This window comes from Ahaetulla prasina, chromosome 1 (assembly GCF_028640845.1).
Source record: "Ahaetulla prasina isolate Xishuangbanna chromosome 1, ASM2864084v1, whole genome shotgun sequence".
Taxonomy (NCBI): domain Eukaryota; kingdom Metazoa; phylum Chordata; class Lepidosauria; order Squamata; family Colubridae; genus Ahaetulla; species Ahaetulla prasina.
In genome coordinates, this window is record NC_080539.1 from 88,782,866 (window position 1) to 88,804,484 (window position 21,619).

Consider the following 21,619-nt stretch of genomic DNA (forward strand, 5'->3'; position numbering starts at 1 on the left):
CCTCAAGATAGACCCGAGGCCAGAAATTACGCACTGCAGTCAAGCGAGACAAAAAAAAAAGTTAAAAAAAAAAAAGAGTCGGGAAAACCTTTTGGACAGAATCCGAGATGCCTGCCAGCTGCGTCTAGGGCTGGCCTTTCCTCCTCCCGCACGAGTGTCCCTTTTATTTTATTTTATTTTAATTTCCCACCCCTCTGGGTTTTTCAAAAAGCTGGCAAGCCCACCGGTTGCTGTAGTTTAGCGTTAGGGGAGAGTAGCACGGAGGTGAGGTGAGGCGAAGCGACAAAAGGGGAGGGGGGCGGGGTGGCTTTGAGGCGCGAAGCTCCGCCATTGGGTGTTTTCTGCGGCCGCGGCTGCAAATTGGAAGCACTGCGGTGTTTCCCACCCCCCCGCCTTCCCTCCCCCCACACCTCTTTCCCGAATTGGTTTTACAGACGGAAAAAACCCAAATATTTATATTGCTGAGAAGAAACAGAAAGACGGGGTGGAGGGGTCATTTATTGTATTTTTTTTTGAACTGAGGGGAAAAGCGCTGCCGTCTTATTCCCGTGAAAAAAAAAAAAGGGGGGGGAAGTACAAAAATTAAGAGGATGGGCTGAAGAGATTCATAAGAAAGGGGAAGCTTCCCGCACTTCACATGTTCGGCACCGGGCGAAGGGTGGAGGGGGGGGGCTTGGCGTCGTCAGCGTCCAAATGGCCATCCGGCTTCTGTTTCTTTGCCTCCCCGGCGCCCTCCTGTGACTCTCGCAAACGTCCTACCTCAAACTTCCGCGGAAAGGGCGGGAGAGAGGCTCGATGGCCAACCCCAAGGAGGAGCTCTTAGCCCGCCCCTCGCGCCCCCCCCCACCCCACCCCGTTGATTGCAGCGGGAGGGGAGAAGCCCGGCTTCAGCTCCAGCCAGTTTCACTCCCCTGGCTGGAGGCTGAGTGGCGGCGGCAGCGGGGCTCCTGCTGGAAGCGGCTGGGCTGCTGACAGCTCCTCCCGAGCTCTCTTAGCAGCGGCGGCTACGCGAAAAGGGACAGTTTCCTGCAGCATCGTCTCCAACGCAACAAAGCGGCTCCTCCAATCTCCTCCTTTCCCTCCCCTCCCCTCCCCTTCTCCATCTTCCTTTGACTTCGTGCCGCCGCCGCCTCTTCTTCCTTTCCTCATCTTCTATCGAACCCCTCGAGTCCCCCGCGGGCGGGAAGAAGGGGAGAAAAGGCAGCCAAGCAAACGAGAGATGGTGGAGCCATAGCAGTTCCCTTGGATTGCCTACCCCGGCGGCAGCAGCAAGCGACTTGACGCCCCTTTCCTCCATCCTGCTCCCTTCCACCTCTAAAGGCGCCACCGGTCGGCGTCGCTGGCAGCGGGGATCGGTTCCTCCTGCAGTTCTGGTTCTCCGTGGACTCCCAATCAAGCGGGAGGAAGAGTGGCCGCCGGCCGCCGACCGGCAGGGGCAGGGTGTTCAGGCGGCGGCAGCAACAAAGGCATCTTTCTGTCTCCGCTCCCCTTTGCTAAGGCTAGCCATGGAAGATGGATCTTCGTCGGCCAGCTGCTTTAGGCGCTTTACCGAGTGTTTCTTGAGCGCAAGTAGGTGCTGGGGTTGATGTGGGCGGAGGGAGAAGGTGCAGAAAGGTTTTGCTTTGCTTTCCTTGATCCCCCGGGAGAAGAGGGCAACGGGTTGGGTTGGGAAGTCCTCGGGCAAACCCTCCGCTTGAAAAATGAAGGTGCGCGCGCGTGTGTCGGTGTGTGTGTGTGTGTGTGTGTGGCTCCCACCTATCCACGGATGGAAGGAGAGAGCGGCGAGGAACACTTGCTTATCTGGAAGATAGGGGGAGGAAGACGACTTCAGTCGCAGGACGATTGGAGTTAAACTACGAGTACTGTGCTGAAGTTCTTTTGGAAAGGAGTTTCTCTCGGTGCAGACTTTCCATGTAAGGCTGGGCAAGAATTGGCTCCTGGATGCATTAAACATAGAAAGCCTTTGCTTGCTTCAGAGCATATTTCCTTGGCAAGAAACGCTATGCTGCTCTCCACAACTGTTTTCTGGGACAAAACACAGCAGATTTCAGAACTTTTCCTGACCAAACATACAGAGTAGAGAAATGAGAAGTCCTTGATTTTCTCTGAGCTTGGTTATAACCAAGCTGAGAGAGACCCATGGACCCCCTCGTTTCAATCCTGAGCTACAAATATTGGCTAGAGAGTAGAAGAAAAAGCAGAGAAAACTTCTTATCATGCCAGGGAGGGATTAAAAAGAAAAAAAGCTGTTTCTTTCTGAAACTGGAAATTGTATTTTATCTGTTTTGGATAGCTCTTTTTGCATTTGTTCCCAGGTGAAATGTACATATTGAATGTCATAGAATAGATGATACTTGATGTTTTGACTAAAACTGTTCAAAGAAATAAAACAAACCCCCGGATATGCTGTACCAAGATTTTAAGCCCACAGTCTTTGCTTGTTAATGAAAAAGAAACGAGTTTATTCTTTACTAACTTGCTAGCAATGAAATGACTCAAAATATAACCATTCAGCATTGCCAAAGATATAGAAAAGGGACCCTTTAACTCAGAAACAGACTGAATAATTAGGGCTTGTGACAAAAGTGTGTAAACACTACATAGAAAAAAATCATCCACATGATTCTAATTATTTAAATATTTTTTCCAACCATTCAGTTTGTGCCTTCTGGGTTAATTGGTGAGCTTGTTAGGACAGAATTAAAAAGTTCTTGGCACTTTATATGAATCTGAAATAAATAAGTATTGGACTATCTTTGTCCTATGGAATAATTGCACACAGCATGTTACTAATGTTGTAGTGATTGGCCATTTTTGTAGATCTCCTTCATTTTATAGAATACTACCAATCACTTGCAAGAATCACTTCTTTTAAACTCTGTGTGTATTCCAGTTATACAAGTGTCCATTAGACTTCATGAAGTGAAGGATTATTTTCCCCCCCTAAATTATCATATTCTCTCTCTCTCCCCCTCCCTCCCCCCTCTCCCTCTCCCCCCCTCTCTCTCTATATATAGAGGGGGAGCTAGATGGAGATATATGCATGTAAAATAGATAGCAAATGTTTTGCATAAGGAAGAAGTTCAGAGGAAATAACATTTACACTTGCCAAAAAGCTATGGTATAATATAATGGGGAGCGTACACATCTCTGGTCAAATTGTGCATTTCAAAAATTGTTGTGTAAACAGAAACTAATATGGTATAAAGTTGAACATAACATCTTCCTGCATATTTGAATGCAAACTTCTTATTTATTTTCAGTTGTTTACAAATGAAAACTAAAAAAACAACAAGTAAATATTAGGTAAAAAAGTTTGCAAATCCTTCTAACAAGTATCATGTAACATTCCCTTCTGGCAGAAACAAGAGCTTCCAAATGTTTCCCCTAACCAACTAAGAATTTGTTTATTCTTTTGGATTTTTTCTCACTCTTCCTTGCAGAAATCTTCTAGCTCAAAAATATTTTAGTCTTCTTTTATGCATTGATGTCTGAAACAACCTGACAGATTTTCAGTAATAAGCCTGAGGATTGTAAAGGCATTTCCATACATAAATTTGTATTCTACCAAAGGAACAATTAACAAGCATATTGATCTAGATCCAGCATATGAATATGTAAGAAACCAGACCATTTGAACAACCAATCAATAAGAGAATCAATGAGCTGCTCAGAATTTAAATAGAGGTCCAAACAAACAACCAATCACATGACCAGCTGACCAAACTCGCACACAAGACATTGTGTAAGCTAAGGAAAATAGGACAAGAAAATCCTGCTGATGTTACCTAGTTTGGTAACAAAACATTCAGAAACTAAATTAAAACAAGCTTGGAGAGCAAACCACTGCCAAAAACTGCAAAAGCATTGCTGAAATCTTTATACTTTCTTGTAATTCTTGTTTGATTTGTAGGGATACTTTGAATTGTGGTCTTGCGGAAATATCCAGCCCCCCCCCCACTTTTTTTTCATCTTCAATTTCTTTCACTGACTGTTGGGATATTAGTTTCTACAACATGTTGATATTTAGTAGAATACATTCTTCCTTTCCTATACCCAATATTTCCTATGTCACTGGCACACGACCCCAAAATATAATACAGCCATAAAAGTTGACCAATTGCTCTTTTCATCAAATGCTCCATTCTTTTTCTCCAAATACATCTTGAAAGGTAGTAGACAGTTTCATTTTTGTTTCCTCAGTCCAAAGCACTTTGTTCTAAAATGTTGCAGAATTCTCACACTGTTGTTTTGTATACTTGATTAAATGACTTTCATAAAGAGTTTACAGAAAATACTTCCTTCTGAGAACTCTCCCATGAAGATCAACTTTTTGTATAAGTAATGCAATAGGTTCTCCATCCTCTTATAATTTCTCCCTGGATAGTAAATAATGAAAGATTGTGGGGTTTGATTACGACAGGCTTAGTAAATCAGAAATATCATTGGAGAGCCTTTACCTGAAAGGGATGCCGAGGAAACATTTTGATGGGGGGCTAATTATTAAACAGATAAAGTGAATTTCTTTATATTTTCCAAAGGAGAGATATTTTCTTTCCCAGTAAGTAAAGGCGGAGGCACATGCCTTACTTAAAGAATACTGACTATGAAGACCCCAAAGACCCCTGATTAGTATTAAGATAGGTTGAGTTGAGTCAAACCAAATTATCCCATAGTCACTGGTAGTTGAGCAGCATGTACATTTTAATAATAATAATAATAATAATAATAATAATAATAATAATAATAATAATAATAATAATAATAATATTGGCTGGCTGTGTGACAAATCATAATTAGCATCATTAAACGGTATCTGCCTATCCCAGATTCTTGGGAAGGCGCAAAAAGTGGATAAAAGTACTTAATCCAGTCTGAATGTTTGTCTGATGGTGTGATCAACCATAATAATCTTGTTCCAGATCCTTGGGGAGGACTTAATAGGTATATAAAAATGACAGATCAAGTCTAAACATCTAGCTGACTGTGTTACCAACCATAAAACTGGAAAGCAGGATTAGAAGCCAAACTAGATTGAAACAGAAGTTTCCAAACAGAAGGAGATATCCAGGAGAGTTGGATTCTAAGACAAAGTTATAAACTTAAAGACTCGAGATCCATCCCACCCCTAAAAGGATCTAACGGTAAAGAATGCAATGATGAAACAGTTAAAGCAAACCTCTTTAACACATTCTTCGGCTCAGTCTTTGTTAATAGTAATAGCTCATTCCCCAGTTATACCAATAATGATTACAATTTGTTTGTTTGTTTGTTGTTTGTTGTTTTTTACATTTATACCCCGCCCTTCTCCGAAGACTCAGGGTGGCTTACAATGTATAAGGCAATAGTCTCATTCTATTTGTATATTTTTTTACAAAGTCAACTTATTGCCCCCCCAACAATCTGGGTCCTCATTTTACCTACCTTATAAAGGGTGGAAGGCTGAGTCAACCTTGGGCCGGGCTCGAACCTGCAGTAATTGCAGGCTCTGTGTTCTAATAACAGGCTTCTCTACTGCCTGAGCTATCCCGGCCCCATGATCTAACAATGATCTAACACAAATAGATTTCACAGAAGATAATGTTGAAAAGATGCTATGCAGACTGAAACCATCTCTATCTATTGGACCTGACGGTCTATGTGCATACTTCTTAAAAAAGCTTTCCACTGTTATAGCAGAACCCCTAAGCATAATCTTTGAAAAATCCTTCAGGACCAGCTCCCTTCCAAATCTATGGTCACTAGCCATGGTCATCCCTGTCTTCAAAAAAAGGAGACCCCAGCCTAGTTGAAAATTACAGATCAATTTCTTTATGCTGCGTCACCTGCAAAGTAATGGAATCAATCATCAACCAATCCATCACCCTCCACCTAGAAGCAAACAACCTACCCTCTAATAAACAATTTGGTTTCCGAAAAAAATTAACCTGTAATCTACAACTTCTTCACTGCAAAAACATATGGACTACAAATTTTTATCAAGGCAAAGCAATAAATGCAATTTACATAGACTTCTGAAAAGCCTTTGACTCAGTAGTACATGACAAACTTCTTCTAAAACTAAAATCCTACGGCATCTCTGGATGCCTCCATAATTGGATAACTGCGTTCCTGTCAAACAGGCAACAAGTGGTCAAAATAGGTAGTGCCCTATCAAATCCCGCTCCTGTTAATAGCGGTGTCCCCCAAGGCAGTGTTCTAGTCCAACACTCTTCATATTATACATTAACGACCTCTGTGACCATATTATAAGTAATTGTGTTCTCTTCGCTGATGATGTCAAACTATTTAACACTACCAACAATGCTGCTACCCTGCAAAAAGACCTTGACTTTGTGTCGGAATGGTCAAAAATTTGGCAACTCCAAATCTCAACCAACAAATGCTCTGTCTTACACTTTGGAAAAAAGAATCAGAACACTAAATACAAGCTTGATGGACATGACCTTGTAGATGACCCTCACTCCCTCAAAGACCTTGCCAAAGCCCACTGCAACTACATTGCCAAAAAGGCATTAAGGGTTGTAAATCTAATCTTGCGTAGCTTCTTCTCCGGAAAGATTACACTACTAACCAGAACATACAAAACATTTGCTAGACCAATTCTCGATTACATCTCGCCTGTCTGGAACCCACACTTCATTTCAGACATTAATACAATTGAGCGTGTCCAGAAATATTTTACAAGAAGAGTCCTCCACTCCACTGATCACAATAAAATACCTTATGCCACCGGACTTGAAATTCTGGATTTAGAAAATTTAGAACTACGCCGCCTTCGGCATGACCTGAGCATAACTCATAAAATCATCTGCTACAATGTCCTTCCTGTCGAAGACTACTTCAGCTTCAACCACAACAATACATAAGCACACAATAGATTTAAACTTAAAGTGAACCACTCCAATCTTGATTGTAGAAAATATGACTTAAGTAACAGAGTTGTTAATGCCTGGAATGCACTACCTGACTCAGTGGTCTCATTCCAAAATCCCCAAAACTTTAAACAAAGACTGTTTACTGTTGACCTCACCCCATTCCTAAGAGGTCTGTAAGGGCCATGCATAAGAGCACCAGCGTGCCTACCATTCCTGTCCTAATGTTCCCTTTGGTTGTATTCAATTTGTGTAATTATTTCATGCTTATACTTAGATATATTGTTGTGTTTGATGAAATAAATAAAATAAAAATAAAATAAACTTTAAATTAGAGAGATCTTGTATGGTTAAAGACTCTAGGATGCAGAGCAAAGTAAGAGACTGATACCGTTTTAAGGAAAGTTATTGACAGGCTTCAGGCAAGAAAAAGCAATCTATGTTCACAAGTAATGTTGTACTCCTGAGTAAAATTTTATGACCACATCTAGTATTATACTTTTGGTCTGGTCTTTATATCATTTGAATATCCTGGAACTGTGAAATGTTATAGCTTCTTTTCTGATTGTGTTTAAACTGGTGGATGTGTAAATATTTGGATCTTGAACTTTGCTTCTGAAGGATACAGATCTTGAGCTCAGGTTTTCAAGTAGCTAGCTGTTTGTTCAGTAATCAATCTGAAATCTTATTCTCTGGTGGTAGTTTTTAGACTTGGGGCATGCAATAACAGGAGATATTTATTGACACAAATAAGAACTCCATTGTGAACTATTTAGTAAGAAATTGCTTTTCAGAAAATAGCATCAGGAAAATGGATGATTTGCAGAGAGATGCAAAACATCTCTCTGCAAATAAGTTATGTTTAAAACATAACTTATTGCACTTTATTGTATGACTACCACATAGTTCTACTTATATCACCATCCACAATTCCATACAGTTGTTTTTTTCCCTGCAACATAACTAATGTGAATATTTTGCTACCTTCTATGTCCTAAGGTATCTTTTACTATCTAACTCTTAGATGCTAGTATCAAATTATCTGATTTTACATAATCTACAAATTGCTGAGGGAGTATTATTTTTTTTAAAAAAAATCGTAACTGGATTATTATCAAGTTGTGATTAACTAGAAAGTTGTTGGATCTATAATTCAAAGAACATTTTAAAATGCTGTATATTTATTTTCATTATTTTTTTTTGTGGAGCTATAAGAAGGTGACTTCACTTTTACCATGTGCTTTCATTATGTTGTTTAAGTAACATGGATTTTAGTAATGCAGAAAAAGAGATTCACTTGCTTTAGTCATTATTTTTAATCTAGGGTAACAGCAAAATTTCATCCTGGCACTTGTTTCATGTAATTTTAATATCTCAGGGTGCTGTCGTGTTACTGTCTTTCTGTGCAAACTGTGTTATTTCATAGTCACCGACTTCAAGGTGTCTTAGCAAGATTAAAAGCTATTCAGTAGCAATGATGACAGGTTATGTTTTCTACCAAGGACAAACAAGAAAATATGTGGATTTAAATCCAATTCAGTGAAGCAATACGTGTTTCGTATTTACAAATTTGTTGCAGTACATAGCCTTCTCACTGCCTCATAGGATGTACCCAAATGTATCAGGAAGAAGGGGGTTGGAAACATTCAGCAAGTAAAACATTGCTCCTGGTTCTTTTATGAAAGTTATGCATGTGTCCAGTCAATAACTTACAAAGACCTAAAGAACAAATATATCAATTGTACATGAACACAACTATATGCCACTTTTCCTCATGTGTTGGCTGTGTGTGGCTTCTATTTTATTATCAGTAAGACATCAGATTCCATTTCCATGTATACAGATTTTTAATTTTTTTTTACTACCTTAACTAGCTGTTTCAAATTTGTTGACGGCAGCTGATTAGAATTGTTACTATTTTATGCACAAATATTTTAACAGATCTATTAAAATTCTGAAACTGTTAATTTACTTTTTAGTTTGCAATTTATACACGTGGGAAAAAGACATAACCTAGATTCTTGCAGGAAAGGTCAGGTATAAATCTTAAGAATTATTGACAATTAATGTTAATATTTAATGATTATTATTAATAATAATATAATGGCCATTAAAAATAAAAACTGTTTAGATGCTGGCGCATAGACCTTTTTCCAGGATAAGATCCTTTCCTTACAGTTCTGTCCATGCATTTCTATTTTTTGTAATGCATTAACAAATTATTTCACAACACTGTTTGGAATGTGTTTTAATATTTAAAAAAGATAAGTGCAATTTAGTATATTGTACTCCCTCTGCTGGTTGATAAACTGCAAATAATTCATTCCAATCTATTTTTCATAGAGTGATATTACAATACTAATATTTGAATAGTCAGATGTTCAAATACCCATGTAGAGACTACTTAAAAATCAAGATTCTTATTGCCCTGGTATAAATTCAGAAACTATTTGTGGAATTTAATTGATGTGACAGGAATTGCTCATTTGATAGTTCAGGTATGGCCTTTACCTAAACTGAAGTTGCTTCTGCTGCTTGTAAGTTATACACTTATGACTGTATGACTGTAACTTTGTTGCTGGCAATCCTTATGATTTATATTGATATATTGACCATCAATTGTGTTGTAAATGTTGTACTTTGATGAACATATCTTTTCTTTTATGCACACTGAGAGCATATGCACCAAGACAAATTCCTTGTGTGTCCAATCACACTTGGCCAATAAAAAATTCTATTCTATTCTATTCTATTCTATTCTATTCTATTCTATTCTATTCTATTCTATTCTATTCTATTCTATTCTATTCTAAGGTTACTTCTAATCCAAACAACACATTTATCATATAATTCTTCTTTTTTTACTTGTGAACTGCTTCCTATGCACTAGATTAGGCTGAAGCCTGAGTTGCATATTGTAACAGGATAATTCAGAAAATGTTTTAATTATTCTATAATTTTATGCCCATAAAGTTCTGATTTGGAATTCTGACATTGTATACATGATATGAACATAGAATAGAATAGAATAGAATAGAATAGAATAGAATAGAATAGAATAGAATAGAATAGAATAGAATAACAGAGTTGGAAGGGACCTTGGAGGTCTTCTAGTCTAACCCTCTGCTTAGGCAGGAAACCCTACACCACTTCAGACAAATGGTTATCCAATCTCTTCTTAAAAACTTCCGGTATTGGAGCATTCACAACTTCTGAAGGCAAGTTGTTCCTCTGATTAATTGTTCTAACTGTCAGGAAATTTCTCCTTAATTCTAGGCTGCCTCTCTCCTTGATTAGTTTCCATGCATTGCTTCTTGTCCTGCCCTCCAGTGCTTTGGAGAATAGCTTGATGTCCTCTTCTTTGTGGCAGCCCCTGAGATATTGGTGAATATGCTGAGATATGCTATCATTTCACCCCTAGTCCTTCTTTTCATTAAACTAGACATACCCAATTCTAGCAACTGTTCTTTATATGTTTTCGCCTTTCATAGGTCATGTAAAAGTGGTGGTGAGAAGAAGTGGGTGTTTTGGATCCAGTGACTTACAGGTATGATTGAAATGAAAAGACATGTAATCAGGTTATAATCGGCCTGTCTTTGGTGACATTTATGTATCTGATGACAAAGTTGTATGTTAAAAATGTCTGCGTATTTGCTGATTTACTTTAGTAGTATATTTGCTCCATAGTGTGTTTATTGACCAATTGCTGATCATGTCAGGATTAGCATTAATCTGAGTTGGTTTGGCAGCAGCTAATTTCTTCTATGGAATTCTGAAGATATATTCTCTTTGCAAAGCCTGTTTTTAATTCATTTGTTTGAAATTCAGCAAGATTGTACATTGCTGACAAGAATATTATTGCTCTAAATATTGTTGAATTTTATATCACAAAAATAAAAAAAATGGCTTCTCCTAAAAATGAAATTTCAGTAGGAGTATAACTTGGACACACTGCATGGATTTTATGAATTCTGACATATTTCATCCCTCTAAAACTGTACCTGGATTGAACATTTCTTACCATTCTGCTGGAAAAAAAAGTTACTCACATTTTGATCACTATGTGTAAGAGCCCTACTTTTCTCAATCTTACTTTAGATGTAGATGTTTGCATGAAAATGGAGAACTGAGCAGCCTGTTTCCAGAGTTCCAGTTTAAGTCTTCAAATGAAGTACCAGTATCTATAACCTTAATTTTAGATACCACACTTGATTGCTGCTTACTTACTTCTGAAATATGAGAATGGAAGCTTATTTGGCTTAAGTAAACCTTGTGACTTCCTCTAACATGTACAGAGATTAATTCTTGATTCAGAGGAGACAATAGCTATTTCAGCACAGTCACCTTTGATCCTAAAACAGAGATTTTTTTTTGTGCTTTTCATATACAAAGGTAGAAAATACCAAATAATTATAAAATCTCTTGGTTTGAGCATTCACTTGTGTTTGTTGGTAAAGGACAATGATATTAGGAGAAGAGGATAAACTATAACAGAATTCTTTGATATAATTAACAAGTACAGAGGGAATCCAGCGAAATAAGAGGAAATATAATTCAATTTTTGAACAATTAGGAAATTAGGAAAATACTAATTGTGAACATGATGGTTTTCTGCTTGTTATTCCATGGTGTGTGTGTGTGTGTGTGTGTGTGTGTGTGTGTGTAAGCATATTAGCAGATATTGTTAAATTGCCCGACTGGAAAGATATGCTTGGCTCTATTTATTATATTCTTATTCTTATTTTTCTTCCTTTTTTATCTTTCTCTTTTTTTCTTATGCATATTACATTTGTGACTCTGAGCAACTTACAATTAAAACATAAATAGTACCAGAAATATATAATAAATATAAAAAGTCATATAAGCAATACAAATGTATAAAAATCAATTCAAATCCATATAGTACAGTCACTTGGGGAGCCCAACAATTCAAGAAACATACTGCCACACTACTATCTGAACCCCAGCCAGATGACAAAGCCTGTTCTGCAGGCCTTTGTAGAAGGCCATCAAATTTGCAACCAGCCTGATCTCAGTGGGTATGAAGTAGGGCATTGATATTCAGTAGAGCAGGTGCAGTTGCAGAAAAAACCCTACTTCTACGTCCTATGAGATGACATCCTCTATTGGACAGAACCTGCAACAAACCTCTTCTGCTGGGCCTGCTGGGATGGGTAGATGTTATTGGGAAGAGGCATTTCCTCAAATTCTCTAAAAAAATTAAAGAGCAGTAACAAGCCATATTGGTAATTTCTGTACACATTGTCCTACTCCACAAATACACAAGCCCAACATTTATCTTCATCTAATTGTATTGTTACCAGGGACCCCAACATACAACATAGCCAAAGAACTTACAGAAAAAACTTGGACATTTGATAGAGGAGAATAAATTCTATCAACTTCCCAACAGACTAATGCAGTTAACACAGCTGCTTGCAATTACTGCAAGTCCCACCAGGCCCAAGGTTGACTCAGACTTCCATCCTTTATAAGGTAGGTAAAATGAGGACCCAGATTGTTTGGGGCAATAAAAGTTGACTTTGTATATAATATATAAATGGATGAGACTATTGCTTAACAAAATGTAAGCCGCCCTGAGTCTTCGGAGAAGGGCGGGATATAAATTCAAAAAAAAAAAAAAAGTTGCCGCCAGAAAAATCAAAGACCTAAAAATAGAAAAAGTTAACATTATGGTTTAATTTGATATAACAGGGATTTTATGTCCATAGATCCATAACTAATGACAGAATCTTTAGCTGTGGTACTACACAACACAATACAACCTAGTTAACTGAAATATTCAGAATCATGGACATTTTTAACCTCTGCTTCACCACCTATTACGAGTTTGATGGACAAACATACCAACAAATCAAAGAAGCACCTAGGGATCACCACTCTCAGGACTCATAACAGAGACCATAATGCAATATCTAGAAACTATAGTAAAGGTTGAGGACCCAGATTGTTGGGGGCAATAAAAGTTGACTTTGACTCTACCATGTACAACTGAAAGTATGGATCTGGTATGTAGATGACATCTTGTCATCATAAGAAGGAACAACTTTTTCATTTTTTGTTTTGTTAAGGGAAGACACACAAAACAATCTAAAAGACACATGAAAAAATTAACATTTTCACAGGAATAACATTCACAAGAGAAAAAGAAAGCAATAACAAACTACCCTACCTTGATATACTCATCAGCAGAAGAAAGAGCAGCAAATTAGAAAAGCAATTCTATTGGAAAAACAATCCACACTAACCAAGTGCTCTGATACGAGACTAACAACCCAACCTCCCAGAAACGGAGACATGCAAGAACATTATTCAAATGACTATAAACATACTGCAGAAGCCCAGAACACCAGAAAAGGGAAACACTGCCTATAAAACATCTTCCAACAAAATGAATATCCACGCTTCTTTATTAAAAAGTACCTGATTTTTTACAACTACTATATCACCATCAGTAGTGGGTTTCTCTTAACTTTGCTACCGGTTCAGAACTATGAGCGTGTGTGTGCACGCACTTCCTTCACTCATGCGCGGTGCTTCTGCACATGCACAGAACCTTCTGCACATGCGCAGAGCTTCCATGATGATGTCTGGATGGGTGGGCGGACCGCCACTGCCGCTATTGTTTCGCGCGAATCTGGGTGAACCAGTAGAACCCCACCACTGATCACCATAGCACACAAACCAACTGAAGTCCTCTCCTATCCAGTTTATAGTACAGCCATTGACATAATTCTCAATATTTTAAACCGGGTGGGATACAGAACAGAATATCAGTGAGTTAACACAATATAAAAAAATCAGAAAATTAAATGATATTATACAGAAACACTATATATCCTATAGATTGGAATCATAGTTGAATCAGTCTAACTCAGGATCTTGTCTTTGACTCTGCTATTGTGAAGAAATCCAACCATGTTTAGTTATTATGGTGTCCTAATTCAGAAATCCCCAGCCCCCGGGCTGCGGCCCACTACCATTGCCATGAGTGGCAGGTGCTCAGATGTGAAGCTCCATTTGTGTGAGCTCATGTGCCTGCTTGACACTCATACACAATCATCCCCTCCCCACCCCCATGCTGGTCCACCAAACAGGAAAAGTTGGGGGTAGCTGTCCTAATTCATTACATGTTGCAATACATAAATTTAAATATTTATCTGTAAAACTATGGATGAGGATAGTGAAGAGGTTGTTTCAAATACTAGCATTTTTCAGCATGAACCTGAATTGTGACAAGACTGGTGCATTCTTTATTTTTAAAACAAATGTAGTCTATATAATGGATACCACAATAGAAAAAAAGAACGTCTTTGGTTGTCAAATGAACATGTACAAGATGTGCACTGATAGGGCAACACCTATCCACTGTTAGGGTATTGACTTTGTCAAAATGTTACAATTAATGGCAGATGAATAAGAAGTAGTTAATAACTATGCCAATCCTAATCCTCATCAATGCCTTAAGGGTTCCAGCAGTTTGATAAAAGATTCAATGTGCAAATAAGTTATTTTTGAAAGTTGTTGCAAGCATGATTGAAGGATGTCATTTCTTTCTTCCTGTTGGATTCCATTTGAATTGGTATTTTGTTAGAGAAAATGCATCCTCATTTCAATAATGAGAGAATAAAAAAACTTTTTAAGAATCCAGTAGAATTCACTTGCAGTTTATCTGTCATTAAAGGAAATGAATAGTTTTGTCCTATTGAAGACAGTTTGATGTTTATGCAAGTGAGGCATTGTTAGCATTTGCATCTCGTGTGCACTTTCAAGGGAAGGCTGTATCATATGAAATGTATCAGTCACACTAACATCACACAACTCCTTTGCAGACTATAGAGCTTTACACTTAGTTGTTATGCACAGTTTTTCCTTGTCCTTTATGCAGCATTTACTAACATTTAAACAAAATTTTATTATTCTCTCTTATGCACTTGTTAAACTATGAGAAACTGCATAGCTGACTTTTCATACTGTATAAAGGTGTCAGTAGCTAAGAATGGATTGAATAAGGAATAGTTAAAGTAGCCCAAGGCAGCTTTTGATTGCTGTTGGTTGTTAAAAATTATTTAATTATTACTTTCCATGTGATTCTCCATGTGAAATGCATTTTACATTTTTTTCCAAACTTGCTGAACCATTCTTTTATTGCTCTGCCTTGGCCTGAAGCAAAACAACTGACCAATGTCAAAAAACTTTTGTTCTTGTAATTTGAACATTGGCAAATTACGTTCTTCTTTATAGAAAATAATCACTTTGATTTGTTTATTATCAGAGGCTATAATGTGTTTATATTAAACAAGACATGGCATAATTAAAAGAATGTCACAGCTATTTTGAATAAGGGAAACATTTTCTTAGTTTTGCTAAAAACTGAATAGAACCAAAATAATCATCAGAGTTGCATGCTTTTCTCTATAACTTGTCTTTTAGAGAACTTTCACAGACTCGTTTTAGAAATAATTTTTTGTAGATATGGCCTTCTGTATAACAAGTCAAGACTATTATATATAAGTGGATCAGATGAGAGGGGTTATTTTCAATTAAGCATCAAAAAGCTAATAATTGTTCCTGATTAGGATTTTAGAGAGCCAGTCAGATTCTTCACGTAGATCTCGGAAAAGAATTATCTAATTCAGTATCCTTGAGTCCCAAAGTTCACACAAGGAGAATTTTATAATCATTTTAATTACATCCACACAGAAACTTCCTTCTCAAATATTGATGAATTTCAGAAGTGGCTTTGTAACATAACATTAGAGAAAAGTTCCATTTGGAATATATGTAAGTCTGTCTGAAGTCTCTAGAGTTAGTTTTATGAGATAGTAAGTTACAATAGTGTGAAATAGTGTGAAATCCTTGGTTTCTGCCTGTTCCTTGTGTTCATTTCTCCTTGTGTCTTCTAATACTTGAAAAACTGAACTTCAGAATTAACAAATTTTTGGTATGACCTACAGCAGGTAAAGGAAAATGTGAAATTACATGTAGTTCTCGACATATGATCATAATGGAATATGCTTATCATGGACATAAATTTTGATGGTCGCAAAATCAGTCACGCATGTGACTTACTTGATTTTATGACCTATTTTTGCCATGGTTGTTAAGGGAATGCTATGGCTTTAACATGACCACTGCGGTCATTAAGTAAATGTTGCAGCTGTTAATCAAACCAATAGTTCTCAATGGGCTGGTTTTGCCAGGAACTGAAAATAAATGCCAGTTTTCAGCAAAACCATCATAAAACACAGTCATGTGACTGCAGAGTGCAGCAAACAGCTGTAAATGTTGGCCGGTTGCTGAGCACCCAACATGCAGTCATGTGACTGTGCGGGCAGTTATTGTAAATTCAGAACTGGATCAGGGAGGTCCGTCATAACTTTGAACTAATCAACTGGTTATAAGTTGGGAGCTGTTTGTATGTTGTTTCTTGAGTTGCATAAGCTGAAGGAAAGAACAATCTGTGGCATTTGTATACTAACTATACAGTATGTACAATTATGGTATGGGAAAAATAGTCACCTCTTGCCCTGTCACTGGTATTCTTGGGATTTTGCAACATAGAATATCCTGTGGTATCTCTGCACTACACCATTGAGGTCACAATCATGAAGAGCAGAGAAAGATTATTATACTTGCAGCACAACTATTCTTTATAGAACCTGAGTTAAGAGAAGAGCAAAGATAGATTGGAGGTAATACGGCCAACTATTACGGTCCTCTCTCTTTCTTTGCTAGGCTTGTTACAAACCCTAAATGGTGCTTGTTATGCATATTAGTTGTGTTACTCTTATTTTTAGCCACAACACTAACTAGAATGATAAATAAGATATTTGTCTTTTGATTTCACTGATTTGCTAAACAAGGCAAATAGATTTTCAATAATGAAAACTTTCCCCCCCTTTTTTTGCAGGCTGTTGATCAGTAGGGTAAATGATTGAGGAAACATATTCTTTCCAAAGCACACCCTGTTCCAATCTGATAAATAGAATAAATATTTAATCTGTTTAAAGAATGCATCTCTCTAAAATATAATCCATCTGTGGAAACTCTCTGCAGAGTGTTTGCTTCTGGTGATTCTTGATTCTTCAGATTCTTGGAAGATAGTGCGCATTAGGTAGAAAAATATCATCTGGAATGCTTCCATTGAGTGGATGTGTTTTAAGCCAAAGCCCTTTAATGCATTTGAAGGGTTTGTCCCAAATAAGCATTAGAATCATTTATTTCTTGAAATGAAACAATATGAGATTTCTGAAGCAGCATGATGCAATTTGGAAATATGAGAATTTTGTCCCAAAGGTGCTTTTTCAAAAGGCAACTGGACTTTGTTTTTCCTTGAAGATGTTTCGTTTCTCATCCAAGACGCTTCTTCAGTTCTGATTGAATGTGGAGAATGGCATTGGGCCGGGTTATTTATGGGACCGCCTACTGCGACCGAATACCTCCCACCGTCCCGTGCGCTCTCACAGAGAGGGTCTCCTCAGGGTGCCGTCAGCGAGGCAATGTCGTCTGGCGACGCCCAGGGGAAGGGCCTTCTCTGTGGGGGCTCCCACCCTCTGGAACGATCTACCCCCCGGACTTCGTCAGCTTTCGGACCTTCGGACCTTCCGCCGCGGGCTTAAAACATACTTATTTAATTGTGCAGGACTGAGCTAGATTTTAAATTTTGGGTTTTAAATTGGGTTTTATTTCTATTTTTAATTGGACGGGCTTTAGAATAAGTTTTTTAAATGTTTTATATTGTATTTATATTCTATTTATCTGTTTTTAGTGCCTGTAAACCGCCCTGAGTCCCTTGGGAGATAGGGCGGTATATAAATATGATTAAAAAAAAAAAAAATGGAAAGATTTATATTCCTTACAGTCATATAAATATAAATCCTTCTATCCTTCACCATTCAGTGAGAACTGAAGAAGCTTCTTGGATGAGAAGCAAGGAAAAACGAAGTCCAGTTGACTTTTGAAAAAGCACCTTTGGGGCAACCATGACCTGAATGACCGAGAATCTTCATAGACATGAGAATGTTGCACTTGAAATTGGGATGTAGCATTTTGATTAAGGAAACTTTTTTTTAGGTTGTAGTAATTTTTGTGGATTTTTGGAACTTTTGAGGAGATGGGAGGTCAGCCTTATTTCATCCTCCCATCTTTCTATCTCTATCTTGCATTTATGTACTCTATTCCCAAATTTGTTCTAAAGCTTTAGTTGTATTAACCCAATCCTGAGAGGCCTGAATAGAGGGAATTTATTCTTCTCCATTTCCTCATAAGCCTCTCCGCTATTAACATTTTTAATAGAGACATAATTGGGGTAATTTGTGACTTTATCATTCAACCACTGAGAAGGTAGATGTTCTGTCCCCCCACCTCAGTCCGGGAGGCACGTGAACTGACTCAATTAGCCAGCAATTTAGTCCACGGCAGCTATCAGCTCTAGCAGCAAACCAGCAAGCATCTGCCAAGGTTTTCTTTTATCTTCCTTGATGCCGGCGTGTCAGAAGCTCATTACCAGAGCGACCAGGAAGTCAGGAACAAACAGCAATCCAAGCCAAATGCTCAGTCAAATAGTTCAGCTCAAGTTTTTTCCAGTCAGTTTGATTTGTCCGTCACGAAGTAGTAAAGCAGCCCCTCCTGCTTTTATACCCTGTGGGGTGTGGCTCTGTGACTCAGCACTTTCTAGGCCTGCTCCACCCCTTCTTCTGTTGTTCCCGCCTTTCTTATCTACGAAACCTGGGATCTAACCAGGACTGATTGTCCACAGCTGGGTCTGGAAGCATTGCCTGGGCGGGGGGAGATACAGGAGACAGAGGTCTCGTCACCTCCTCCACCTGGCCTGCCTCTGGCTCCTGGAGCTGAGCCAGAGAGGCTGGCCCTGCGGAGGGGAGCCCTGACGGCCCTTACCCCTCACTCTGTGAGTCCCTCTCTGGCAGGGGGCCAGGCTCGGGGGTGGGGGTGGCGGGGGGCTGGAGCCACAACAGTAAGTTAGCTTGCTAGTTGACATTCTGATTTGTAGTTAGACCATGCTGTTAAAGACAGAGACTTTTGCTTCATTGCACAGAAGAAAACTCAGACTCCCCCAAGGAGCTGCCTTTCACTTATCTTCAATATTCTGCAAAAAGAACAATGTTCAAGGGGGGAAGGAAAAGAAAGAGAAAAAAGGATCAAGGAAGGCTTATCAACAGCCAAAACAAAGCCCAAATCACCAACCATTCTCTGTACAATGTACTCTGCAGTGAATGCTGAATATTTATTTTATTTTTAAATTTTATTTGCTGCCTTTCTCACTATAGAGCTACTCATAAGCCAGTGGTAAATAAGTAGCATGGCTAAATAAATAGATTTTATTTGCAATTCTCTTTATGTGATTGTTGCCTGTTACTAATATTCTTTGGGTTTTTGCTCATTCTACCCTTAGACTCATTTTTATCACACAGAAATTAACTTGGATGATTCATAAAGGGAATTTCTCTTTAAAACCTCATTAAAGCTTTCTCACTTGCAAGATCATATTGTTGCTTCAGGACTGGCACAAGTTTCGTTAAGGTTTGCATTGCCTTATTTGGGCAAGAAAATCCAAACAATTTTCCTTTTGTAATTTCATACAGCTGGGCTGAAAGGAGATGTCCTAGGTTAGAGGTGGAGAACTATGGCCCTTTTATGACTTGTGGACTTCAACTCCCAGAATTCTGGGAGTTGAAGTCCAGAAGTCAAAAGGAGCCATAATTCCCCACCTCTGTCCTAGGTAAGACCTCAGTTAGACAAATCTGTGTTAGGACATTAAGCCAGACTGGAGGAAAAGCCAGATCTTCAACCCCTTCAGAAAGCAGACAGTCAAGCCATCTGGAGCTCAGGGTAGATTGGTATCTCAGATTGGTAGACCCAGTGACAGGGAAGGCATGTTTTTTTAGTCCCACCAGATGAGGTTGCACCAGAGATATGACCCACAACAAGCCAACTTTGCAATACCTTACCAGACAGAGTTAATTACAGGCAGGTGTTTCTGAAATTACCTGGCCTTGGGTCATCAAGTGATTTATAGATGATAACTAGCACTTTGAATTGCTGCAGGAAGCTCCCAGTAACCAGTGCAGTTTGTAAAGTAATGATGTGACATGGGCATACAAGGTGCAACCATATGTACCCAGGCTGCTGCATTCTGAATCTTGGGTGCTGTTGAAATGGTTTTAGGGCACCCCAATATAGAGTGTGTTGCAGTGCCTCCATTGCCCTCTCTAAATGGTTTACAGAGTCAGTATATTGTCCGCCAAAATCTGATTCTTCATTTTACTGACCTCGGAAGGATGGAAGGCTGAGTCAATTTTGAGCTGGTGAGGATCGAACTGCTGACAGTCGGCAGAATTAGCCTGCAATATTGCATTCTAATCACTATGCCACCATGGCCTGCAATAATTCAGGAAAGAGGGGACTAAGGCATAAGTGACCACAAGTAGACCTCTGGATCCATAAATTGGTGCATTTGGTACAAAGGTAATTTTCAAGCAGGAACCCAGAGTCTAATTTGCACATTGGGTTTGTCTGGGATAGTGCAATCCTATCTAGAACTAAGTATGGACATTCTCCAGATTAAGGCAATCCCCAGCCTTTTGGTTTTGCTAGGATTGAGTCTAAACCTGTTGCTTTCCATCTAGATTCCCCACATAGAATTAACATAATTATATATGTATGCAATATGTATATAATGCATAAGACAGAAAAAAAAAATAACAGAAAAGTTCTGGATGACTAATGCTTATGCAACTAATGCTTACATATTATTTAGGGCTGAATAATTAAGATATATTTAGGGCTTATCATTGAAAATCTATTTTATGAATAATTAATTCTATCCCTAGTAAATTAACTTCATGTTTAAGTCCTTTGTAAATACTACCATATGTAACTGTGGTCAGGCCAGATTAGGCTACCATGCTGGCAGTATAAATGCTTAACATCCAACCCCACACCACTTTGAGTTATAGTTTGTTAAGCAAGCCAGAAACAGTGGTACCTAGTTTCATAATGAATGCTGAACCATAATGCCTGACTTTTAAAATTATGATTGAATCTATCTTATTATAGCTTGGTATTTGGTATGAACCAGATGTAGGGTTAGAGTCAAGTCAATATAACTTCAATGTATCATAATTAAAATCTTGGTTTACTAAAGTTAAGTTAAGATAAACAAATAATCGTGGTTTGTTTTATCTCATTCTGATTTGTCCTCTTTTCCTTTCCTACTTCAGTGAGCTAGTTAGAGACTAGGATGGGCCACAAAATCAAACCAGCTATAAAACAGAAAAGCATAAACTATCAATAATCCCCATCATAAATTAGGCTAAGTCACGATTGGTATTAAAAATATTCAGGGCCGTAAACAAGCTACAGTTTATACACTGATTCAGTTTAGTATAAAGCAAAGTCAAAAACAAAGCACAATATAGATCAGAACGATGTATAATGCAAACTGTTAAGTAAATCTTTTATTTTACTAACAATGATTACAAAGTAACTCTCTGAATAACCGATTTAAGTAGTAAAGTAGCATATAAGTATCATAAATAAAATAAAACTAGGCATAGATAGAAACTTTTAGTTTATTTTGATATTTTTAATTTTCAACATATATTAAACTTCTAGTTTACAAAACATAAAGAAATGCTCCTCTGAGTTCTTTCAATGTCTATTTCAATACATAATCAAAGAACAAATGACCATTTCTTCAA

General features: G+C 38.2%; 1 protein-coding gene across 4 annotated transcripts in view; it reads left to right on the top strand.

Moving 5' to 3' along the window:
• Positions 1 to 688: 688 nt before the first annotated feature.
• Positions 689 to 21,619, top strand: part of PDE10A (phosphodiesterase 10A) — a 146,008-nt gene continuing 125,077 nt past the window's right edge. For all 4 annotated transcript variants that reach the window (XM_058167997.1, XM_058168001.1, XM_058168010.1 and 1 more), the window contains exon 1: positions 689 to 1,569. In XM_058167997.1, coding sequence (XP_058023980.1) covers positions 1,506 to 1,569 — 64 coding nt within the window. In that variant the 5' untranslated portion in view covers positions 689 to 1,505. The remainder of the gene's footprint in view (positions 1,570 to 21,619) is intronic.